Source organism: Schistocerca nitens, chromosome 3, assembly GCF_023898315.1.
Source record: "Schistocerca nitens isolate TAMUIC-IGC-003100 chromosome 3, iqSchNite1.1, whole genome shotgun sequence".
Lineage (NCBI taxonomy): Eukaryota > Metazoa > Arthropoda > Insecta > Orthoptera > Acrididae > Schistocerca > Schistocerca nitens.
Window position 1 is genome coordinate 130,056,159 of NC_064616.1, and position 23,337 is coordinate 130,079,495.

At 43.2% G+C, this 23,337-nt stretch overlaps 1 protein-coding gene across 1 annotated transcript in view; it reads left to right on the forward strand.

Annotated features, from left to right (window-relative positions):
* The window catches only part of LOC126248072 (argininosuccinate synthase), a 174,181-nt gene extending 167,601 nt beyond the window's left edge, over window positions 1-6,580 (forward strand). The window contains exon 10 of the mRNA XM_049948723.1: window positions 6,215-6,580. Coding sequence (XP_049804680.1) covers window positions 6,215-6,375 — 161 coding nt within the window. The 3' untranslated portion in view covers window positions 6,376-6,580. The remainder of the gene's footprint in view (window positions 1-6,214) is intronic.
* Window positions 6,581-23,337: the final 16,757 nt, after the last annotated feature.

The window sequence follows — 23,337 nt, forward strand, 5'->3', positions numbered from 1 at the left end:
GCATCGTACTGATCTGCAGCAGCAATTTGAGCAGCAGCTGGCACCACATTAACACAACGAATTGTTACGAGTCAGTTACCTCAAGGGCAGCCCCGAGTCAGACGCCTGTGGTGTGCATTCCACTGACCCCAAAGCACCGATATTTGCGACTATAGTGGTATCAAGCGAGGGCTCATTGGAGGGCAGGATTGAGGTCTGTTGTGTTTTCTGGTGAAAACTGTTTCTACCTCGGTGCCAGTGATGGCCGCATGTTGGTCAGAAGAAGGCCATTTCAGGGCCTGCAACCGACCTGTCTGCGTGCTAGATACACTCGACATAGACGACAACTCACGTATCATCCACAAACAGTATTACCCGTCCTTGTACTGCCCGACCCAGTGTAACAGGTATGGAACGCAATCCCACAAACTGACATCCGGCACCTGTACAACACAATGAATGCAAGTCTGAATGCTTGCATTCAACATTCTGGTGGTTACACCGTTATCTTGCAATGTTAATCACTGAAAAATGTTGCGTAGACAAATGTATTCCCGAGACTTCATTACTCTACATTAATTCTAGATTTGATGTTGTGATTTTTTCTATCAGTGTATTTTATTACGGTGTAATCGTACTGCAAAGCTACAGTGGATACAGCAGCGTGTGTGAGGTTAAACATCCTTAAGGGGACCCGGAACGTCCTATACTTCCAATGTTAAATGTAAGGAACATTTTCTTATGAACTATTAACACCAGAATCATTAAACTTTTACAGTACCATATTACATATATTTAATACCATGTACCATATGAATTTTAATTTATTGGTGTTTTTTGGTTAAGATATTAATTATTTTGTTACTGAAAATAATAGACACATTTTTTGGCATAGTATCTTTGAAATAAAATCTGTTATCAATTATGTATCACAAAAAGGTTATGATACAAGGTGTATATTGGCACTGTTCATATTCCTTGAAAATTTTAAGTCTTTATATCTAATAGTTTAGCAGAAAATGTTCCTTATATGGCAAAAAAGTGAACTTGTGGAAAACGAGTTTCAAAGTTTCACTGACATTTTAGTGGAGTCCAGCACCATAAGAGGGGTTTTCACTGTCACTAGACATCTCCCTATCTAGCCTTCTTTTCACACCTTTCATTCTTTGTCTGGCTTGCCTCTCACACTCCTTTTCTTTCCTTTCAGCATCCCGTTTCCTCTCATTGTCTATCGACATCATTGCACTCACAGTGTACTTTCCGGGCATCACATCCAACTTCTTCAGCACATTGCACTTTATAATGTTACCTTTGTTGTACGTAGCAATGGCATCATATACTCCAAAGAGTATGAATTTCCACCAACACATTTTTTGCGATTCTGGTCCACATTACATTATTCAGTTGATCCATGCAACTTCTTGCTTGTGCTAGAGACAGGAGTAGATTTCACTTCATGAATAACCTCACTATTTTCAGAATCATTTCCCAAGGTCGGAGAAATTGTCACAGTTTCACTAGTGTACCTCGGAGGAGGCTTCTTCCTCTTGTAAACTCTGTTACTAAATCGTGGCATATTTGATAAGTTCCAGTTACGCAATAGAAATACAACACAAATCGTGCAATAACCACCAAATGCTCAATGTAAACAACAGTATCCAAAGACTACAATATGCAGACAAAACAACTGCCTATCAAATCGTGTTTCCAACATAATATAAAGTCTTTGGAAAGACCGGGAGTTTTGAAAAACGATGTTCTCAATGAACATGTATCCATGGAAATTCAATGTCGCGACATGCCCTCTACAGCACATTATTGAAAATAATATTTTCAATACTTGTTGAGCTACAGGTAAGATTAATATGTCATTTTAAAGAGGAAGATCTGTGGTATTTTATTTCACAATAAACTGAAAACCCAAAATTTCATCATTTTTAGGTTCGGGGTTCCCGTAAGGAGGGACGCAGAGGCTAGTGTGTGAACCTTATTGCAGCGATGTAAAGAGCGACGGATAGCCCTAGTAAGAAGGAATATTTGCTCTCTTCTAATCTCAAGAAAACATGATCATTTACTAATGTAGGCATGAAACTTCAGCACCTTTCACATTTACAGCAAATATTCGGAGCAAACATAACTGTGAAGTGTCGACGACACACAATGTTTATTGTTATTCTGTGTGTTGTAGTAGTGTGTTATTACGCAAAGATGTGTTCAGGTTGCGTGGGTCAAATACACGTATGGCTTGTTTCATTTTGTTTGACGGATTCTCCTAAATTAATTCAGGTGAATTCTGGATAGTTCATTCAATAAGGCTACGACCCATCCGTTTCGCAATCTCAACCCGTGATCTGTCTCTTTAGACCTCAACGTTGATGGTAAGTTATAGTATAGCCTAGCTTCCTTTCATGAAGTATTCAATATTTACGCATGATGGTCTGCAAAATAACGAAAGATACAATAGGAAAATTTATAGATTGCTTCTAGCGGTTTCGTATGCAATACTCATAATGTATCCCAATAATAAGAAGTCCTTATCCCTTAAGTCAGGATCGTCGGAAGTCAAGGTGTTCAGCATCCGCTCGTGATGCAACCTCCTGCAAAATGATTTCTACCTGTGTATACTGCCAAAATTTGAGCTGACTTAAACTAATAACGAGTAGCTTACCTGGAAAGGACGCACTGATCCGACACTGCATCCTAAAGAGAAACGTAAACGAGCACTTTTTGGGCGTTTTTTGTCAGATTTTATTTCTTTTTCTAACAGAAATACACGAAATTTCTTCCACATATGATGGACACTGAAACAATTTAATATTCAATACTTCAAATTATTACAGGCAGATTACTGGCAAAAGCATTGTGAAACAAGCATCAACAGTAAGGAGAGAGTTACGAAGACCATGTATATGTGTATAAAATATTTTAAGCGGGAAATTTTCACCAAGCCCGAAGTTAATTAGTACTGAATTCCGCAGTCTACTTACTCCTTGAGTTGTTGAGTGACTATCTTTTGCACACTCCTGTCGGCGCTATGTCTTGTAACGGCACATCTTAAAGAAAAGCACTGTTCACTGTATAATCCGTGTAATATTTGGTCCGGTGTTGTCTACCATTTGTAAGCAAGGGGCTACTTTAGCCTCAACAAATTCTCTTACGTAGAAATAGGTGAAGAGTACCATTAATCTGTAGAAACGGAAGCTGCTCATCATAAAAGAAGCGCTTTCCACAGAGATGCTTTTTTCCCACCGCGTGCTGCGTTCACTGGCGAAAGTAGGACAAACTTAGATTCTTCCCTCCATCCCCCACCCCCTTCCGGACCCACCGGCATCTCCCAAATTTTTTTTTTTTTCATCCTGCTTAGATCATTTATTCCTTTATTGAGATCAGCACCACTTTATAATTAAGTAAAAGGTACATGTTTCAATAATTCTTTTTACTGTTGTACAGTTCAAAACATGGAACAACACCAGTACAAAGTGACATTGTACACAAGAGTATCGCGTGATTCCTATTTCATTATTTCAATGCCGATCAATGCAAAGTCGTCACAAACAATAAAAACAAATGCAAAATATACAGATAACGCTTTCGTTTCCTTGTCCAGTCCTACTCTCCTCATGATTCCCAAAAGAGATACACCTCTACTCCTTCTCGTTTCAGTGCACTCCAATCCATTCCCTCCTCTTCCTCCTCCTCCTCCTCCTTCTTCTTCTTCTTCTTCTTCTTCCTCCTCTTTTATTCACCCTGTGTCTTCTTTTTCATCATCATTAACACTTTGTTCTTCTTCCTCTCCTTCTTGTAGTTCTTTCCCATCCTACTTGACCCAGCCCCTTCCTATTTTCCTTTGTTTTCGCCTGTCTCAAATCTGTGTCTCCACGGAAACCGTGCCCGGACACGCGTCCCGCTGACAGACCCTTATCTACGCCGCTGGCTCTAATCGCACTGTCATGTTAGCTATATACAGGGCGGTCCATTGATAGTGACCGGTCCAAATATCTGACGAAATAAGCATCAAACGAAAAAACTACAAAGAACGAAACTCGTCTAGCTTGAAGGGGAAACCAGATGGCGCTATGGTTGACCCTCTAGATGGCGCTGCCATAGGTCAAACGGAAAATCAGCTGCGTTTTTTTAAATAGGAACACGCATTTTTTATTACATATTAGTGTAGTACGTAAGGAAATATTAAAGTTTTAGTTGGACCACTTTTTTCGCTTTGTGATATATGGCGCTGTAATAGTCACAAACGTACAAGTACGTGGTATCACGTAACATTCCACCAGTGCGGACGGTATTTGCTTCGTGATATACTACCCTTGTTAAAATGGACCGTTTACCAATAGCGAAAAGGTCGATATCGTGTTGATGTATGACTGTTGTGATCAAAATGCCCAACGGGCGTGTGCTATGTATGCTGCTCGGTATCCTGGACGACATCGTCCAAGTGTCCGGACCGTTCGCCGGATAGTTACATTATTTAAGGAAACAGGAAGTGTTCAGCCACATTTGAAACGTCAGCCACGACCTGCAACAAATGATGCCCCAGTAGGAGTTTTAGCTGCTGTCGCGGCTAATCTGCACATCAGTAGCAGACAAATTGCGCGAAAATTGCGAATCTCAAGAAAGTCGGTGTTGAGAATGCTACATCAACATCGATTGCACCCGTACCATATTTCTATGCACCAGGAATTGCATGGCGACGACTTTGACCGTCGTGTACAGTTCTGCCACTGGGCACAAGAGAAATTACGGGACGATGACAGATTTTTTGCACGCGTTCTATTTAGCGACGAAGCGTCATTCACCAACAGCTATAACGTAAACCAGCATAATATGCGCAACGGGAAATCCACGATGGCTGCGACAAGTGGAACATCAGCGACCTTGGCGGGTTAATGTATGGTGCGGCATTATGGGAGGAAGGATAATTGGCTCCCATTTTATCGATGGCAATCTAAATGGTGCAATGTATGCTGATTTCCTACGTAATGTTCTACCGATGTTGCTACATGATGTTTCACTGTATGACAGAATGGTGATGTACTTCCAACATGATGGATGTCCGGTACATAGCTCGCATGCGGTTGAAGCGGTAATGAATAGCATATTTCATGACAAGTGGATTGGTCGTCGAAGCACCATACCATGGCCCGCACGTTTAGCGGATCTGACGTTCCCGGATTTCTTTCTCTGGGGAACGTTGGAGGATATTTGCTATCGTGATCCACCGACAACGCCTGACAACATGCGTCAGCGCTTTGTCAATGCATGTACGAACATTACGGAAGGCGAACTACTCGCTATTGAGAGGAATGTCGTTACACGTATTGCCAAATCCATTGAGGTCGACGGACATCATTTTGAGCATTTATTGCATTAATGTGGTATTTACAGGTAACCACGCTGTAACAGATTGGTTCAAATGGCTCTGAGCACTATGGGACTTAACAGCCATGGTCATCAGTCTCCTAGAACTTAGAACTACTTAAACATAACTAACCTAAGGACAGCACACAACACCCAGTCATCACGAGGCAGAGAAAATCCCTGACCCCGCCGGGAATCGAACCCGGGAACCCGGGCGTGGGAAGCGAGAACGCTACCGCACAACCACGAGCTGCGGACCACGCTGTAACAGCATGCGTTCTCAGAAATGATAAGTTCACAAAGGTACGTGTATCACATTGGAACAACCGAAATAAAATGTACAAACGTACCTACGTTCTGTATTTTAATTTAAAACACCTACCTGTTACCAACTGTTCGTCTAAAATTATGAGCCATATGTTTCTGACTGTTACATCGCCATCTATACCAAAGCGAAAAAGTGTTCCAACTAAAACATTCATATTTCTTTACGTAGTACACGAATATGTAATAAAAAAATGGGGGTTCCTATTTTTAAAAAAACGCAGTTGATATCTGTTTGACCTATGGTAGCGCCATCCAGCTGGCCAACCATAGCACCATCTGGTTTCCCCCTTCAAGCTAGACCAGTTTCGTTCTTCGTAGTTTTTTCGTTTGACGCTTATTTGGTGAGATATTTGGCCCGGTCATGATCAATGGACCACTCTGCATACGGGACCATCGTTGTAGCCAAAGTTAAAGAAGGCATCATCTGTTACGAGGCCGCAAGCCACCGTCACAGTCCATCGATCGACGGTGAACATTTTGTATAGATGTAGTAGACTTCTAGAAGCGCAGATGTGTTGCAGATACTGCAATGTTGCAGTGTCGGTGGTGGCGCGCTGGTCTCCGGTGGGGCTGTACAACCAGCGGCTGGCGTCGATGGACGAGCACGGAGGTTTCGACTCGTCGCACGCCGACGGCTTCATCAACATACACGGCCTCCGTCTCAAGGAGGCGTGCAGGGCAGCTAACAGCCAGCCGTAGCCCCTTCTCCGCTGTTGCCAAATTCTAGCCCTTCTGTTGTCCTTTATGCCTTTGTTGATATTTCAGAATTGTTACGAAGAATCTCGTTTTATGTCAAAATTGCTTTAGCAATCTATTTAAATTTGTGCATTGTCAAATCAAAACTGTTCTCCATAGCTGTTTACACTGTGTCATGTACAAAATAAAGAATATTTTCGACAGCCAACATTTAATTCGTCAGTTCTCACAACGGGCACTGCTCCCAGCAGACAGCAAGCTCATACCGTGTGACAACACCCCTGGCTTCTGCTACGTATCATTCCAAAGAGCGGTTGGCACATACACGCCACACGTTACTTCCCGTTACCAAATTTACAGGGCTCCACGGCGACCTGTGTGCTCTGTGACTAACGTAGCGTGCGTCGAGCTGATATAGTACAAAAGCAAATGGCGTCCAAGTTCGCAGCTAGGACGCCGTGATTATATGGTGGTGCGGGCACACAACAGCAACTAGGCCTCTGTCAAGCTTCCTTTGTTCGGGTTAACCTGTAACAGAAGACGTACATTTGAGATACTTGTGTTGTTATAACCGTATGAGGAGTGAAAACGCCAAACGTTCTAAGTGTCAGTTGTTACACTTGTCAGGAGAATCAGAAAATAATGTATCTCTTTTTGTACAAAACTTATTTGTATACAAAAAATTAAGGAGGTATTTTGATATCACGGAATTATACTGCTCACTTCATCACTGCAAAAAATTACGAGACAAATTAGAAAATAAATAATTATCATACCTACAGGGTGGCGTACGAAATGTGTTACCAATTGTTTCTTTCACAATTTACGACGCACATTAGATATCCCGCTGGGATCTCTACGGCAGTACCAGCAGAGCTTTGAAAAACAAATGAGTTACGAAATGACGTGTAATTCACGATACTGCCGCTAGGAGAGTAGTAAGCAGCAATGGCTGACAATGGAAGACTGACGACACAGCAATTGTGTTACTTTTTCATGAAACGAAAAGCCTTGTTGTGACTCAGAGGCGTTTTCGACAACAGTTTAACACACGATGGGTGCAAGAAGACCATCCACAGGTTGTACGATAAATTTGTACAGCAAGGAACAGTACTGGAAGCGAAGCGACCTCGGCCTAAGCCTGTTTGTTCGCCGGAGAATATTGAACCGGTACGAGTTGCTGTACAGAGAGGTCCCGGGAAATCGTGTAGAAAGGCAGCAGTGCAACGGAATATCCAGACGCTCCGTTCAACGCATTCTTAAAAGTGACCTCCGTGTGTACCCATACAAGATGACCAGTGCACAGAAGCTCACTGAAGAACACAAGCAGCAGAGACTACTGTTTGCTCAGTGGGCGGAGGATAGGGAAGAAACTCTCAACAACGTTTGGTTTTCAGACGAGGCGCATTTTCATTTAGATGGTGTGGTTAACAAACAAAATGTACGCTTTTGGGCCACTGAAAACCCACAAGTGCTTCACGAACGACAACATTATGCTCCGAGGATTACAGCGTGGGCAGCAATTTCCAAGCACGGACTTATTGGACCCTTTTTCTTTGAAGAAACTGTGAACAGCGAGCGTTATTTGAGCATGCTTCGCAATAGCTTCATTTCACAGCTTCTTCCTACTGCCTTGCCCTTCAACACGCAGTGGTTCATGCAAGATGGAGCAAGGCCACATACTGCAAACACTGCGTTGCCGTTTTTACACGAGCATTTCGACATGCGGATCATTTCACTCAGGTTTCCAGGTCGCTTCAATGACAGACAAAATTGGCCCCCGATAGTCCAGACCTCAATCCATGTGACTTGTTTCTTTGGGGGTACCTAAAGGAAAAGATTTTCCCGTAACGTCCACGTGATTTAACGGAGCTCAGAAGACTTATTCTTCAAGCTTGCAGTGAAATTACGGAAGACATGTGCCGTAGGGTAATCACTAACTTCAGCGTTCGTTTGAAGGAAGTTGTTGTTGTTGTTGTGGTCTTGAGTCCTGAGACTGGTTTGATGCAGCTCTCCATGCTACTCTATCCTGTGGAAGCTTCTTCATCTCCCAGTACTTACTGCAACCTACGTCCTTCTGAATCTGCTTAGTGTATTCATCTCTCGGTCTCTCTCTACGATTTTTACCCTCCACACTGCCCTCCAATGCTAAATTTGTGATCCCTTGATGCCTCAGAACATGTCCCACTAATCGGTCCCTTCTTCTTGTCAAGTTGTGCCACAAACTCCTCTTCTCCCCAATTCTATTCAATACCTCCTCATTAGTTATGTGATCTACCCATCTAATCTTCAGCATTCTTCTGTAGCACCACATTTCGAAAGCTTCTATTCTCTTCTTGTCCAAACTATTTATCGTCCACGTTTCACTTCCATACATTGCTACACTCCATACAAATACTTTCAGAAACGACTTCCTGACACTTAAATCTATACTTGCTGTTAACAAATTTCTCTTCTTCAGAAACGCTTTTCTTGCCATAGCCAGTCTACATTTTATATCCTTTCTACTTCGACTATCATCAGTTATTTTGCTCCCCAAATAGCAAAACTCCTTTACTACTTTAAGTGTCTCATTTCCTTATCTAATACCCTCAGCATCACCCGATTTAATTCGACTACATTCCATTTTCCTCGTTTTGCTTTTGTTGATGTTCATCTTATATCCTCCTTTCAAGACACTGTCGATTCCATTCAACTGCACTTCCAAGTCCTTTGCTGTCTCTGACAGAATTACAATGTCATCGGCGAACCTCAAAGTTTTTATTTCTTCTCCACGGATTTTAATACCTACTCCGAATTTTTCTTTTGTTTCCTTTACTGCTTGCTCAATATACAGATTTAATAACATTGTGGATAGGCTACAACCCTGTCTCCCTCCCTTCCCAACCACTGCTTCCCTTTCATGCCCCTCAACTCTTATAACTGCCATCTGGTTTCTGTACAAATTGTAAATAGCCTTTCGCTCCCTGTATTTTACCCCTGCCACCTTTAGAATTTGAAAGAGAGTATTCCAGTCAACATTGTCAAAAGCTTTCTCTAAGTCTACAAATGCTAGAAACGTATGTTTGCCTTTCCTTAATCTTTCTTCTAAGATAAGTCGTAAGGTCAGTATTGCCTCACGTGTTCCAATATTTCTACGGAATCCAAACTGATCTTCCCCAAGGTTGGCTTCTACTAGTTTTTCCATTCGTCTGTAAAGAATTCGCGTTAGTATTTTGCAGCTGTGGCTTATTAAACTGATTGTCCGGTTATTTTCACATCTGTCAACACCTGCTTTCTTTGGGATTAGAATTATTATATTCTTCTTGAAGTCGGAGGGTATTTCGCCTGTCTCATACATCTTGCTCACCAGATGGTAAAGTTTTGTCAGCACTGGCTCTCCCGGGGCCTTGTTTCGACTCAGGTCTTTCAGTGCTCTGTCAAACTCATCACGCAGTATTGTATCTCCCATTCCGTCTTCATCTACATTCTCTTCCATTGCCAGAATATTGTCCTCAAGTACGTCGCCCTTGTATAGACCTTCTATATACCTCTTCCGCCTTTCTGCTTTCCCTTCTTTGCTTAGAACTGGGTTTCCATCTGAGCTTTTGATATTCATGCAAGTGGTTCTCTTTTCTCCAAAGGTCTCTTTAATTTCCCTGTAGGCAGTATCTATCTTACCCCTAGTGAGACAAGCCTCTACATCATTACATTTGTCCTCTAGCCATCCCTGCTTAGCCATTTTGCACTTCCTGTCGATCTCATTTTTGAGACGTTTATATTCCTTTTTGCCTGCTTCATTTACTGCATTTTTATATTTTCTCCTTTCGTCAATTAAATTCAATATTTCTTCTGTTACTCAAGGATTTCTACTAGCCCTCGTCTTTTTACCTACTTAGCACACTGGACTCGCATTCGGGAGGACGACGGTTCAATCCCGTCTCCAGCCATCCTGATTTAGGTTTTCCGTGATTTTCCTAAATCGTTTCAGGCAAATGCCGGGATGGTTCCTTTGAAAGGGCACGGCCGATTTCCTTCCCCATCCTTCCCTAACACGAGCTTGCGCTCCGTGTCTAATGACCTCGTTGTCGACGGGACGTTAAACAACACTAACCTAACCTAACCTAACCTTTTTACCTACTTGATCCTCTGCTGCTTTCACTACTTCATCCCTCAGAGCTACCCATTCTTCTTCTACTGTATTTCTTTCCCCCATTTGTGACAATTGTTCCCTTATGCTCTCCCTGGAACTCTGTACAACCTCTGTTTTAATCAGTTTGTCCAGGTCCCATCTCCTTAAATAAAGTTAGGAAACGAAATGGTGGGCATATTTAGCATGTGCTGAGTTAGAACAAATCTCCGTGGATGGTTCTTCATTGTAGTATATGTTCCTTTCATATTGTATTGACAATAAAGTTTATATTAAAAAACAAAATGGTAACACATTTCGTGCGCCTGTCTGTAGGAACTGATTGGTTCTCACTGACAATAAGCAAGTTTTTATTTCGAGTGTCATTAATACTGAGGGTCTACGTATTATTTGTGATAATACAGGTACGGAAATACAGCAGTAATGGTTTAACTAGTTGAACAGTAGTTGACAAAAATCATTTCTCATATCTTTCAAAAAAATTTTTGCTAGAGAATAATGAAATTGAATTCACGAAAAATCTCTTAGTATTGACTTCTGTTTCTTACACGATTACGTTCTCGGGGCTAGTAGTAGAAAAGTTTACTGTAGAAGTCCCTGTCGTATTGAGGAAGAAAGGCAGCTTCGTCAACAGGTCTTGCTGTTTGGAAACTGATAAATATCGCTGATCTTCCAGATGAAGCACTGCTTGGCACACATCAGCCACGGTCTTTCATGTTTCGAATAAAATGACATTTTTCCAGTCTTATATTTCACAACGAAAATTTTTAATAACTATTTGAAACGGACGAATACGAATCACTTTGACCACAAAATGGTTCAAATGGCTCTGAGCACTATGGGACTTGACATCTGAGGTCATCAGTCCCCCTAGAACTTAGATCTACTTAAACCTAACAAACCTAAGGACATCACACACATCCATGCCCGAGGCAGGATTCGAACCTGCGACCGTAGCAGTCGCACGGTTCCGGACTGAAGCGCCTAGAACCGCTCGGTCACCGCGGCCGGCATACTTTGATCACACTGCGTTTCGAAATATTAAACGCCTGCATTGACAAAAATGTTTCAGCAGCATCTTTATAATCAAATGAGTAAGTTGTATGAATTAGAATTACACTGAGTGAGTTCATAGCTTAAGTTGGCTCAACAATCCTGTGGAAATCTTGCAGAGGAAGGACTGGCGCGTGGCACTTGAAACTCCAGGCGGAAGCACTGCTTGTCACAAACACCGTGACTCACCTCATCATGATTGTTTGAAACATTTTCTCCACGATTTGGCACTTGGAACAAGTCCAGGGGCAGGCGACAAAGTATCAAGAACACAATAGCATTGAAAACGCGTTTTGTGAAAAAATGGCGCTTGGGACGTTTGAATTTCCACTCTTCAGTTTTTTGCTTTCATCCCCTTCCCTGTCTAAAACAGTACCCACGAAGTAAGAAAAGGAACACTGGCATTACTGTTCATTGCTTCTTTATACTTGTTTTTGAGATCACTAAACGTCCTTCGGCGAGAGTAGAATTTAGCTCCTTGCTTCTTGACCGCCTTGAAACCAGTATCAGCGAATTTCACAAACAGCTATAGCCTAAGAAGCTTCAAGTAAATCTCACATCTCGATCACATAAATTGACAGAGCATTTACATAACTTGCTATATATGTATACACACGCTAACAATAAACGCTTTCTCACATAGCGTTTGTATTTGAAAAAAAAAAGCTTATTAACGGTATTTTTTCAGTCCTCGTTAATTTTATCCATTCGAGAGGAAGACGTTTTGCCTCGAACGGTTGAATAACGACACGAGGTTATCTTCCTCATCCATTTCCCCTCTTTTCTGTACCATTACTTTGTGTTCTAAAAGGAGCAAACTAGCAGGTGCACATGCAAGGATCCAGCTGCTAGAGCTTAAACATGTTTCTCATTGAATTAAATATGCTTGTTTTTAAAAATTGCAAGATAAAGCAGCTGCTTGCACACTTTTTTCTGCGGAAAGACCTCTTTAAAAGAGGACGGGACGAAACTAATAATCGTTTCGTTCATTGCGTCGATGTGTTCTGTTAGTTCATTAAGTCTATGCTCACCCTCGAAAGCGACACAGCCATATCTTCTGTTTACGGTTTAGGTGTTGGTTATGAGATATATTGAGGCAGAATTTCGACCCCAAAATATAGTTATTAGCTGGAGGGGAGTGAACACTGAAAATTTCTTTTAAAAAATAAATATTATCATTGTTAAGTTTCTATTTTCTGATTTTGCATTGGTAATTTCTTTGCTTTGATTGTTTGAAAGGTTGTTTGAGAAGTAGCGTCTATTGAAAACCATGAAACGAAACAGAAGTTAATCTGACTGAGTGATTTGCAAGAAGGTGTACTGAGTCGCCTAATAAAGAAAACCAGATTCTACATAAGTTCCCTTCAAAAATCGTAACACTCTGTTTCATGGTTCTTTACTTATCTGACATGAAATTTGACAATACATTTACTGATTTCTGGTTGAATGAAAGGAAGTCCCTTTAAATCTGAAATGCATTTTTTTTTCTTTTTCTCTTTTTGGCTTACTTGTGGCAATGAATAACGGTCGGGAAACTGCTCTCTGGAAACTGCTCTCTGGAAACTGCTGCTGCTACTGAGAGCTACTAAAAAGGGTCGTCTTATTTACTGAGTGGTAAAGTAACTACAGGTGAACTCTGTGTGCAATGAGTCCACGTAATGTGTCTGCATTTTAAACTGCAGTTCTGGAACTTTATCTAGTGAATGACAAAGACTGGAAAATGGAAGATGGCGTGATAAATTACGTTAATGCTGATTCCCTTAAAAGATGTATTGGCAAAATTAGAAAAGGCGCTTTACAAAAGTATTCTTCGTTATAATCCAGAATTGTAAAGAAAAGGTATTACAAAATACACTCCTGGAAATTGAAATAAGAACACCGTGAATTCATTGTCCCAGGAAGGGGAAACTTAATTGACACATTCCTGGGGTCAGATACATCACATGATCACACTGACAGAACCACAGGCACATAGACACAGGCAACAGAGCATGCACAATGTCGGCACTAGTACAGTGTATATCCACCTTTCGCAGCAATGCAGGCTGCTATTCTCCCATGGAGACGATCGTAGAGATGCTGGATGTAGTCCTGTGGAACGGCTTGCCATGCCATTTCCACCTGGCGCCTCAGTTGGACCAGCGTTCGTGCTGGACGTGCAGACCGCGTGAGACGACGCTTCATCCAGTCCCAAACATGCTCAATGGGGGACAGATCCAGAGATCTTGCTGGCCAGGGTAGTTGACTTACACCTTCTAGAGCACGTTGGGTGGCACGGGATACATGCGGACGTGCATTGTCCTGTTGGAACAGCAAGTTCCCTTGCCGGTCTAGGAATGGTAGAACGATGGGTTCGATGACGGTTTGGATGTACCGTGCACTATTCAGTGTCCCCTCGACGATCACCAGTGGTGTACGGCCAGTGTAGGAGATCGCTCCCCACACCATGATGCCGGGTGTTGGCCCTGTGTGCCTCGGTCGTATGCAGTCCTGATTGTGGCGCTCACCTGCACGGCGCCAAACACGCATACGACCATCATTGGCACCAAGGCAGAAGCGACCCTCATCGCTGAAGACGACACGTTTCCATTCGTCCCTCCATTCACGCCTGTCGCGACACCACTGGAGGCGGGCTGCACGATGTTGGGGCGTGAGCGGAAGACGGCCTAACGGTGTGCGGGACCGTAGCCCAGCTTCATGGAGACGGTTGCGAATGGTCCTCGCCGATACCCCAGGAGCAACAGTGTCCCTAATTTGCTGGGAAGTGGCGGTGCGGTCCCCTACGGCACTGCGTAGGATCCTACGGTCTTGGCGTGCATCCGTGCGTCGCTGCGGCCCGGTCCCAGGTCGACGGGCACGTGCACCTTCCGCCGACCACTGGCGACAACATCGATGTACTGTGGAGACCTCACGCCCCACGTGTTGAGCAATTCGGCGGTACGTCCACCCGGCCTCCCGCATGCCCACTATACGCCCTCGCTCAAAGTCCGTCAACTGCACATACGGTTCCCGTCCACGCTGTCGCGGCATGCTACCAGAGTTAAAGACTGCGATGGAGCTCCGTATGCCACGGCAAACTGGCTGACACTGACGGTGGCGGTGCACAAATGCTGCGCAGCTAGCGCCATTCGACGGCCAACACCGCGGTTCCTGGTGTGTCCGCTGTGCCGTGCGTGTGATCATTGCTTGTACAGCCCTCTCGCAGTGTCCGGAGCAAGTATGGTGGGTCTGACACACCGGTGTCAATGTGTTCTTTTTTCCATTTCCAGGGGTGTATATAGGTTCACCGTGTATTACAAAAAGGTTGCACTAATTGAGTTAATCTTTCCTGAATTGTCGCTAATGTTACCTAATTAACAAGACGGGAAAGTTCTGTATTGGAGACCAGATTGTTATAATGGTGTGCAGGCAGCAGCTCGCGCGCAATTAAAGCAAGGAAAATTATTACCTTATTATGAAGTCTTCATCAAATCGTTCAAAAATCTTTTTCTGCCACAGTAAATAATCATATTATAAAATGAATATCCTCAACAATGATAAATTTTCATCATTCTTGTCATGCCGCTCACTTCGCGTTTACCCAATGCGGACTCACTGTCGCTGTGACCACCGTCCGTGCGGAACGGCCGACACAGTGATATTAATGCAGATGTGCAGCGTCGCAGATGACATTGCACGCTGTCTCAGAAACAAAGTAAGGACGACTGCTGTCTGTGTATCCAAGCTAATAGTGAACATCAACACCCGCTGAAGAGTAGGGAGGGAAACGTTTTCGTTAGCACCACAGTCCCAACTTGTTAACGGCCTGAAGCGTCGCATTCCGGCACTGCAAGACTCAGTACGAAGTCTCATTTATATAGCAGTCATGAATGTAGCGGGAGAGAAACAGAACTACTTCGGTGAGTGTGATTGGTTGGTTTGGTGGAGGAGACCAAACAGCGAGGTTTTCGGTTCTGTCGGGTTAGGAAAGGACGGGGAAGGAAGTCGGCTGCGCCCTTTCAAAGGAACCATCCCGGCATTTGCCTGAAGCGATTTAGGGAAATCACGGAAAACCTGGATCAGGATGGCCGGACGCGGGTTTGAACCAGTGTGCTAACCACTGCGCCACCTCACTCGGTCTCGGTGAGTGTGAGAAATATTCTAAAATCCACACACGGCCGCCGAAAAGGTGTTGACCCCTTCCGTGGCATCCGCCCTAAGTCAAGGTTAGTCGTACGGTTCACTATATGAATGCGAATTATGTGGAGTACTGTCGTTTTTATAACGATGGTTGTCTCTTGAAGAACGCCGCGTGGGATTAGCCGAGCGGTCTAGGGCGCTGCAGTCATGGACTGTGCGGCTGATCCCGGCGGAGGTTCGAGTCCTCCCTCGGGCATGGGTGTGTGTGTTTGTCCTTAGGATGATTTAGGTTAAGTTATGTGTAAGCTTAGGGACTGATGACCTTAGCAGTTAAGTCCCATAAGATTTCACACACATTTTAGTTTTTTTTCTTGAAGAACGTCTCTCATAATGTTAATCGTCCATGTACGGGGCAAGAACGGCTCCATTCTTACCGAATGTGAACGTGACTTAAAACTTAGAACAAAACGTAATAGTGCACATAACCTGGTGGAACAAAACTTTCTCTGATCCATAAGACTTCTTTCACTCAGGGACGCTTCCCCTTGGCTGTAAGACGATATGTACGACAGAGAGTGAAAAATAACATTGCCCTGGCAGGACCACAGAAAAAAACCTAAGAAAATAATACTCTTTAACACGGATAAATGGAGACAAGATTGAAAAAAGTCCTCCGACGTTATTAAACACTAGACTCTGCCAAGGCCGGAAATTCGAAACTGAACAGCTGCACTGGTTTCCAAAAATCAAGGAGGAATTAAAACGTCAGTTATAATTCAGAAGTTTATGTGTAAAATGTGATAAAACTTAGTCAAAGTGTAGAACATAAGAAACACCTAAAATAAAACACGTAACCACATTTTCAACCAAAGAGATTATGTTCGTACGTAAAACGTAGCTTAGACGTATACTGTGGTGCTGTAATTTTGATAGCCGGCCATGATGGCCGAGCGGTTCTAGGCGCTTCAGTCCGGAACCGCGCGACTGCTACGGTCGCAGGTTCGAATCCTGCCTCGGGCATAGATGTGTGTGATGTCCTTAGGTTAGTTAGGTTTAAGTAGTTCTAGGCTCTAGGGGACTGATGACCTCAGAAGTTAAGTCCCATAGTGCTCAGAGCCATTTTTTTGTAATTTTGATATGGTACTAGTAACATCAGTGAAGATTCTGCTTACTTAAATCAGCCTTATGTTAATGATGATGCACGAGAGCAGATAAGAAAATGCAGTGTACTTATGATCGTACTGATATTTGTTGCGTGATATTTGCAATTTTTGAAATAGTAAAAATACGCACCGGAATATGGCAACATAATTTAAATAAAAAGGAAAAAAAGGAAAACTAGAAAGAAAGAAAATTGAGCCATCTGCGAGGAATCTGAATGCTAGTACACCAGAACCTGTTTGGGCCACGAATGAGTAAATGTTTGTGTTTTTCTTATGGCTGCTATGTCTAGCAATACACAAAGTTTACTTGACATTAAAAATCATTACAAGAAAAATTAAATTGCATTTAATAGTAACTGAGAATGTATTTAAGTTACCTACATTATTAGAATCTCAGAGACTATTTTACAGAGAGGGCAAGGCTGTGACATCAGCTATCCTCGATCAATCAACGACGTCCAGTGCGCCAGTCTGCTTTTCCTCGATACAGAAAATCTCTTGTGGCAGAGTAACTTATGTCCGCTGGCACGGTTACCGTTCGCTCAACTGTGGCACCGGAGGCTATCGCCAGCTAACATGCAGCAGCTCCGCTAAAGAAATCCCAGATCGAATCTCTTCATCAGAAACGCCCACAGCAGACTCTCTCGCAAAAGTGGTCTCTCGTTTCTGCCAATGTCCAGGAAACCTCTCACTGGGGACATTCTCAATCTGATTACCTAAAAAGTCTTTCAGTTTCGTAAATCTATACTGTGGTTATAAAATATATTTGTGCCAAACAACTAAAGAAAGTTGTTACTGAAATATCTGCGTGCAGTCTCTGAACTGCAACAATTACCCGCTCCCCCCTTCCACCACCGTGATAAAGCATACCCAATACGTAATGCTGATCATTGGGATCAGATTGACCATGCTTTGAATCCTGAGCCTTTAACCGCGAAACGGGCTGATACACATAGTCGAGCATTGTCGGTTTGTAGAATTAAATCATCACCTGTAGTGATAGCATAAGAATGCAGAGGGGTTCCGGTGCCTTTCTTTCTGCTTACCACCGGCGACCGGAAAGTGGGAAAATAATAATGACACATTATATACCCTCCGCCAGACACCGCACATTGGCTTGAGAAGTAGGGATGTAGATGTAAATTTAGATGCAGATCATAAAGCATCAGCGATGTCGTCTTTATTGACATGTGCAGTCTCATTTTCAGGAGGAAAGATATGGTGGTTTGTGCTCCTTCTTTTAGCTGTATCACGCTACACACAGAAACTGCCTCGTCCAAAGGCGTTTCTTACACTGATGCTTGATAGAAGATAACTGGTTGCAATTTAAAGTCCAGTAATGTGTCATCATTCTGAAAGCTAAGCCGAGACTCACCCTCAAAAAGAAATCACGTCCATTGGTATAACGTTCAATGTGAACGTTGACGTATTCATTGTGTAGTGGACTGACAAGGCAGCCAGTCCACAGAGACGGGTAGCCGAAAGGGCACACGTACACACACGCCGACTGGCGCGAAGTCTGGAACAGGATACGTGATGAATGTGATAAAGAAAAGAACGTATCTACTAGAACACTTAACTTTTATATCGTCCTTTGGTATACAGCATTCTTGATTATACAAGTGAGATTATCTTGAGATACATGCAATGGTACAAATGGCGCCTTGCTAGGTCGTAGCCATTAACTTAGCTGAAGGCTATTCTAACTGTCTCTCGGCAAATGAGAGAAAGGCTTCGATCAGTGTAGTCGCTAACAATGTCGTCGTACAACTGGGGCGAGTGCTAGTACGTCTCTCGAGACCTGCCTTGTGGTGGCGCTCGGTCTGCGATCCTGACAGTGGCGACACGCGGGTCCGACATGTACTAATGGACCGCGGCCGATTTAAGCTACCACCTAGCAAGTGTGGTGTCTGGCGGTGACACCACACATTGCAAATGCTTGCGGTTAATTACTCTCATTGTTTTTGTGTCTCTTTTTTGTGTCGTGTCTTGGGGTTAAGCTGAAATCAGAGTTTCTAACTTGATCTAACGTAATATACAATAGTTGAGAAATATTTATTGCCGAAAGATAAGCACATTATCTGATCAAAAGTATCCTAATACCTACTAGTTTACATTAATTATGGGCTGGTCCACCTTTTATGACTTCTTCTACTCTGCTGGGGTCACTTCCAATGAAGTATCTGAATGTCTGTGGAGGAATGGCAACCCATTCTTCCTCAAGCGCCGAAACCAGAGAACGTAGTGATGTTGGACGCTGGATGGTGGTAACCTCATATGAGACCAAACTGCTGATGTCATCGGTCCCTAGGCTTACACACTGCTTGATCTAACTTGAACTAACTTACGCTAAGGACAACACACACACATGCCCGAGAGAGGACTCGAACCTCCGGCGGAGGGAGCCGCACGAACCGTGGCAAGGCGCCTCAGACCGCGAGGCTACCACGCGCGGCCTGAACGCTGGGTTTGGAGTGAAGCCGATAATCTATCCCAAAAGTGATCCATTGGGTTGAGACAGTCCATTTCATGGCTGTCACTGTCCGCATACCGTTGCCTCACAGATACTGCTTTATGACAGGGTGCACTGTGCGATCTGTCTTTCTGATGGCGTATTCCTGCCTCTGGGACTGCGTGATTAAAGAGGTCATTGGAATCAGGGTTTAAGGGACTCTAATTAACAACTGAGTCAGGCTCGGACCTCAGCAATGTGCGGGAGCAACCAAAATACCGTACAGTGAGGTCCACAGCTGACTACCATAGCGGGGACACTGGATACCAGAGTTCGCAGCCGGACGTCGTTATCCTTACCACCATTACCACCGCCACCTCCCAGCATAGCGGCTGGAGCGGAGTGACGGAGGGGTTTACTGGTTGTGTTGATTCGGGGGAGGGGACCAAATAGCGAGATCATCGGTTCCATCAGATTTGGCATGGATGGGGAAGGAAGTCGGTCGTGCCCTTTCAAAGGAACCATCCCGTTATTTGCCTGAAGCGATTTAGGGAAATCACGGAAAACCTAAATGAGGATGGCCGGTACGGTTTTAAACCGTCGTCCTCCCGAAAGCGAAACCAGTGGGCTGACCACTGCGCCACCTCGCTCGGTGACGGAGAGGGTAACGGTCATTGCATACACGGTGAGTGAGGAGCGAACGTACAACTTTTGAGGAGTGACAGTATTAGTGATTCTGAACAAAAAACTTCATATAGATAAATGCCCTGTTCTGAATGTTTTCCGAGATGGAACACATTAATATCACTTTCGTACGTATTTCTCAAATAATTAAAAAACTGCATCCTCCAGTGAAAATGTGTCTCAGCACACAATTTAACTACATTAAATTTCCTACGAAAAACGACCTATCCATTTTATCTCTAGCACTAATGGCTTGCGCGAAGAGAGCGCGAGAATATCGGAAATCACGTGCGTCGCTCATGCGCTTGTAGTTTAGCTAGTTTTTGCAGATCAATTTGATGTATCTTCCCGACTTAACTTCCTTTACGCTATTGTGGTGCGTCGTAAACCCTGAAAATGTTTGAATAATACAGAAAATAAATAACGATGTACATTAAATGTGTTCTATCTCGGAAACCTTTCGGAATAGGGCATAATATGTCCATATGAAAATTTTTGTTCAGTAACACTAATACTATCACCCCTCAAAGCATGTATCTTTCCTACTGACTCACCCTGTGTAGAACAGTGGTCATGAAAATGGCAACGAGTCTGTTTGCTGAAATACCGTGGACAACTTACGACATAGCCCAGGCGGACACCCGTGGAGTCTACAAGACAGGGTAAATCGTCACACTAATACGAACATTCATCACTCCCGACCTGTTCATCTGTTGTACACAGTACATAATGCTGTACAACGTGTTCATATCTTTCCACACTAAGCGTTTTCTGAAACGCAACAACGGGACCAAACACTAACCACAAAAAATACCCCAGCACTTTAACACCACCTCCTCCATATTTCACTGTTGTCACTACACGTGATGGCAGGTAACGTTCTCTAGCCATTCGCCAAACCGAAGACATTCCATCGATTGGCACAGGGTATATCGTGATTCATCGCTCCAAATCATTCGTTTCCAGTCAACCACTGTCCAGTGGCGTTGCTGTTTACATCACCTCAAGCGTGGTTTAGCGATCGCTACAGACTTGCGCGGCTTATGAAGAGCTGCTTGACCATTAGACCTCACTCCTTTGAGCTCCCTATGCACAGTCACTGTACTAGCTGGACTGCTGGTAGCACTTTAGAACTCACGGGAGGTTCCTTCTGCGGATTTCTTGCGATTTTTTACAACCTCCCTCCGCCACGTTCGACAGCCGCTGCCTGTCAGTAGGTAAGGTCTTGATTGGTTTCTGTGCGGCTGGTCCCGGTGGAGGATCGAGTCCTCCCTCGGGCAGGGGTGTGTGTGTTTGTCCTTAATATAATTTACGTTAAGTAGTGTGTAAGCTTAGGGACTGATGACGTTAGCAGTTAAGTCTCATAAGATTTCACACACCTTTGAACACATTTTCTGATTGGTTTCGGTTTAGCCACTGTTGTTCCTTCGCATTTACACTTCACAACCACATCAACAACAGTCGATAAAGGCAGCTTTAGAAGGGTCGAAATGTCCCTGACAAATTCGTGTCTCAGGTTACATCCAATAACTAGCTCACGTTCGAAATCACTGAGCCTTCCTGACTGGCCCATTCGACTGTTACGACTTCTCTACTGACAACACGATACCACTCGCCTCCTTTTATACTGGCGGGTCCGCCGCTCATGAAATCTTGTGGCCAAGTCACATTACATGGAAGTGTCCGTATACTTTTGATCAGATAGATATTTCGTATTTTTTACACAACTGTTGAAAAACCAGCGTCTTGTGTACAAAAGTAAAACCAAAATTCGCGTTGGTGTGAATTTTCTCGCTTCAGAATACCGAGGGGCGTCTTTCCTCTCGAATCGACATGTCAGTGATGCAGCTTAATTATTTCGCTGTAGCGCTATGACGGAACGACATATAAACAAGACTACAATGTCTGTGCAGATTTTCAACATCGTCAGACTGCAGTTATAACGTCACAGTTATTAGACACCTACATCACATTTAGCATATTGTAGTAAGGGCTGGAGCTGGGTATATAGTTTACACTGTTCAGCCAAAATTGGGCGCATGAGCGCTTTTAACAACGGAGTGGTCAAATCGGACATGTCGAAACCTGCCCTGAAATTATTTTCACAAGAAGAACACCGAAAGAACTACAGTGTCAAAGTTCATGCAGTTAAGGCGGGCTGCAAGCACTTAAATAAAATAGTTGAAGTTACTTATTTTTTTCACACGCTGAAGCGCTCTTATCGGCGGTTTGTACAGACCTTCCCGCCTGGCGCACTAATTGGCCGGTGGGCCGAGTCAGCTGTGACAAAGAGCGCAGCGAGGGAATAACATGGCAGTTTCAAGCACTGAGATCGTATTGAAAGTATCACATACGACAGATTTGTTTAATTATTCCTGGTGGATATCGACAGTTGAACGTTGGCAGATAAATTCTTTCAAAGTTAACTAGCAGACAACAAAAATCATAGCAGGTTTCGGTACCACATTAAACACGTCTCTCTCTCTTCAGTTAAATTTGTTGAAATGGAATAGTATACACACGTAAATCATGTTATGAAAATTATCGTAACAAGGTTTTTTGATAGTTTTTCACTGCACAAAATGAATATTGATGTAATAACATCCAGAGCTAATTTTCTGTATTTTATTTGTCGCTACCTGATTCGAGCAATGCCTCGTTTTTCATACCTGGTTTATGAACCGGGAATGAAGAACAGCCACAGCAAAAAAATTCGGCCAATCAGGAACAGAAAATCGAGACTCTACAGTTGACACATGCACTAATCTTTCCATTATTTACAGTGAGTAAAAAGGAGGCTACATAAACATCGTATAGAAAGTAGAAATCTACACATATCTGGAAAGAAATCCGAGTCATATTTTAAACAAACAGAATTTAGAAAAAAAATATTGGGAACTACTACAAAATTGTTATCGGTCATAGACAATTAGGAACAAAAGAAGTACGAAGTATTACATCACATACATAAAGGGAGCAAGATGAACTACCTTGAAATAATGGATATTATTAAACATATGTCTCTCTGCCCAAGTTCAGCACTGAGTGACCAGACACAGTTCTCTTACCCACTTCTTCTAACTGCAGACACTATTCATAATCCCATCCAGGCCATGTTGTAAATTACACCTCTTACTCAATGATCCATTTTCCTTTATTTCAGTTACTATAATTTTTGTTGTCATAATAAAAAATATTTCAATTGGTTCTAATCACTATGGGACTTAACATCTGAGGTCACCAGTCCCCTAGATTTAGAACTACTTAAACCTAACTAACCTAAGGACATCACACATATCCACGCCCGAGGCAGGATTCGAACCTGCGACCTTAGCAGCAGCGCGGTTCCGGACTGAAGCGCCTAG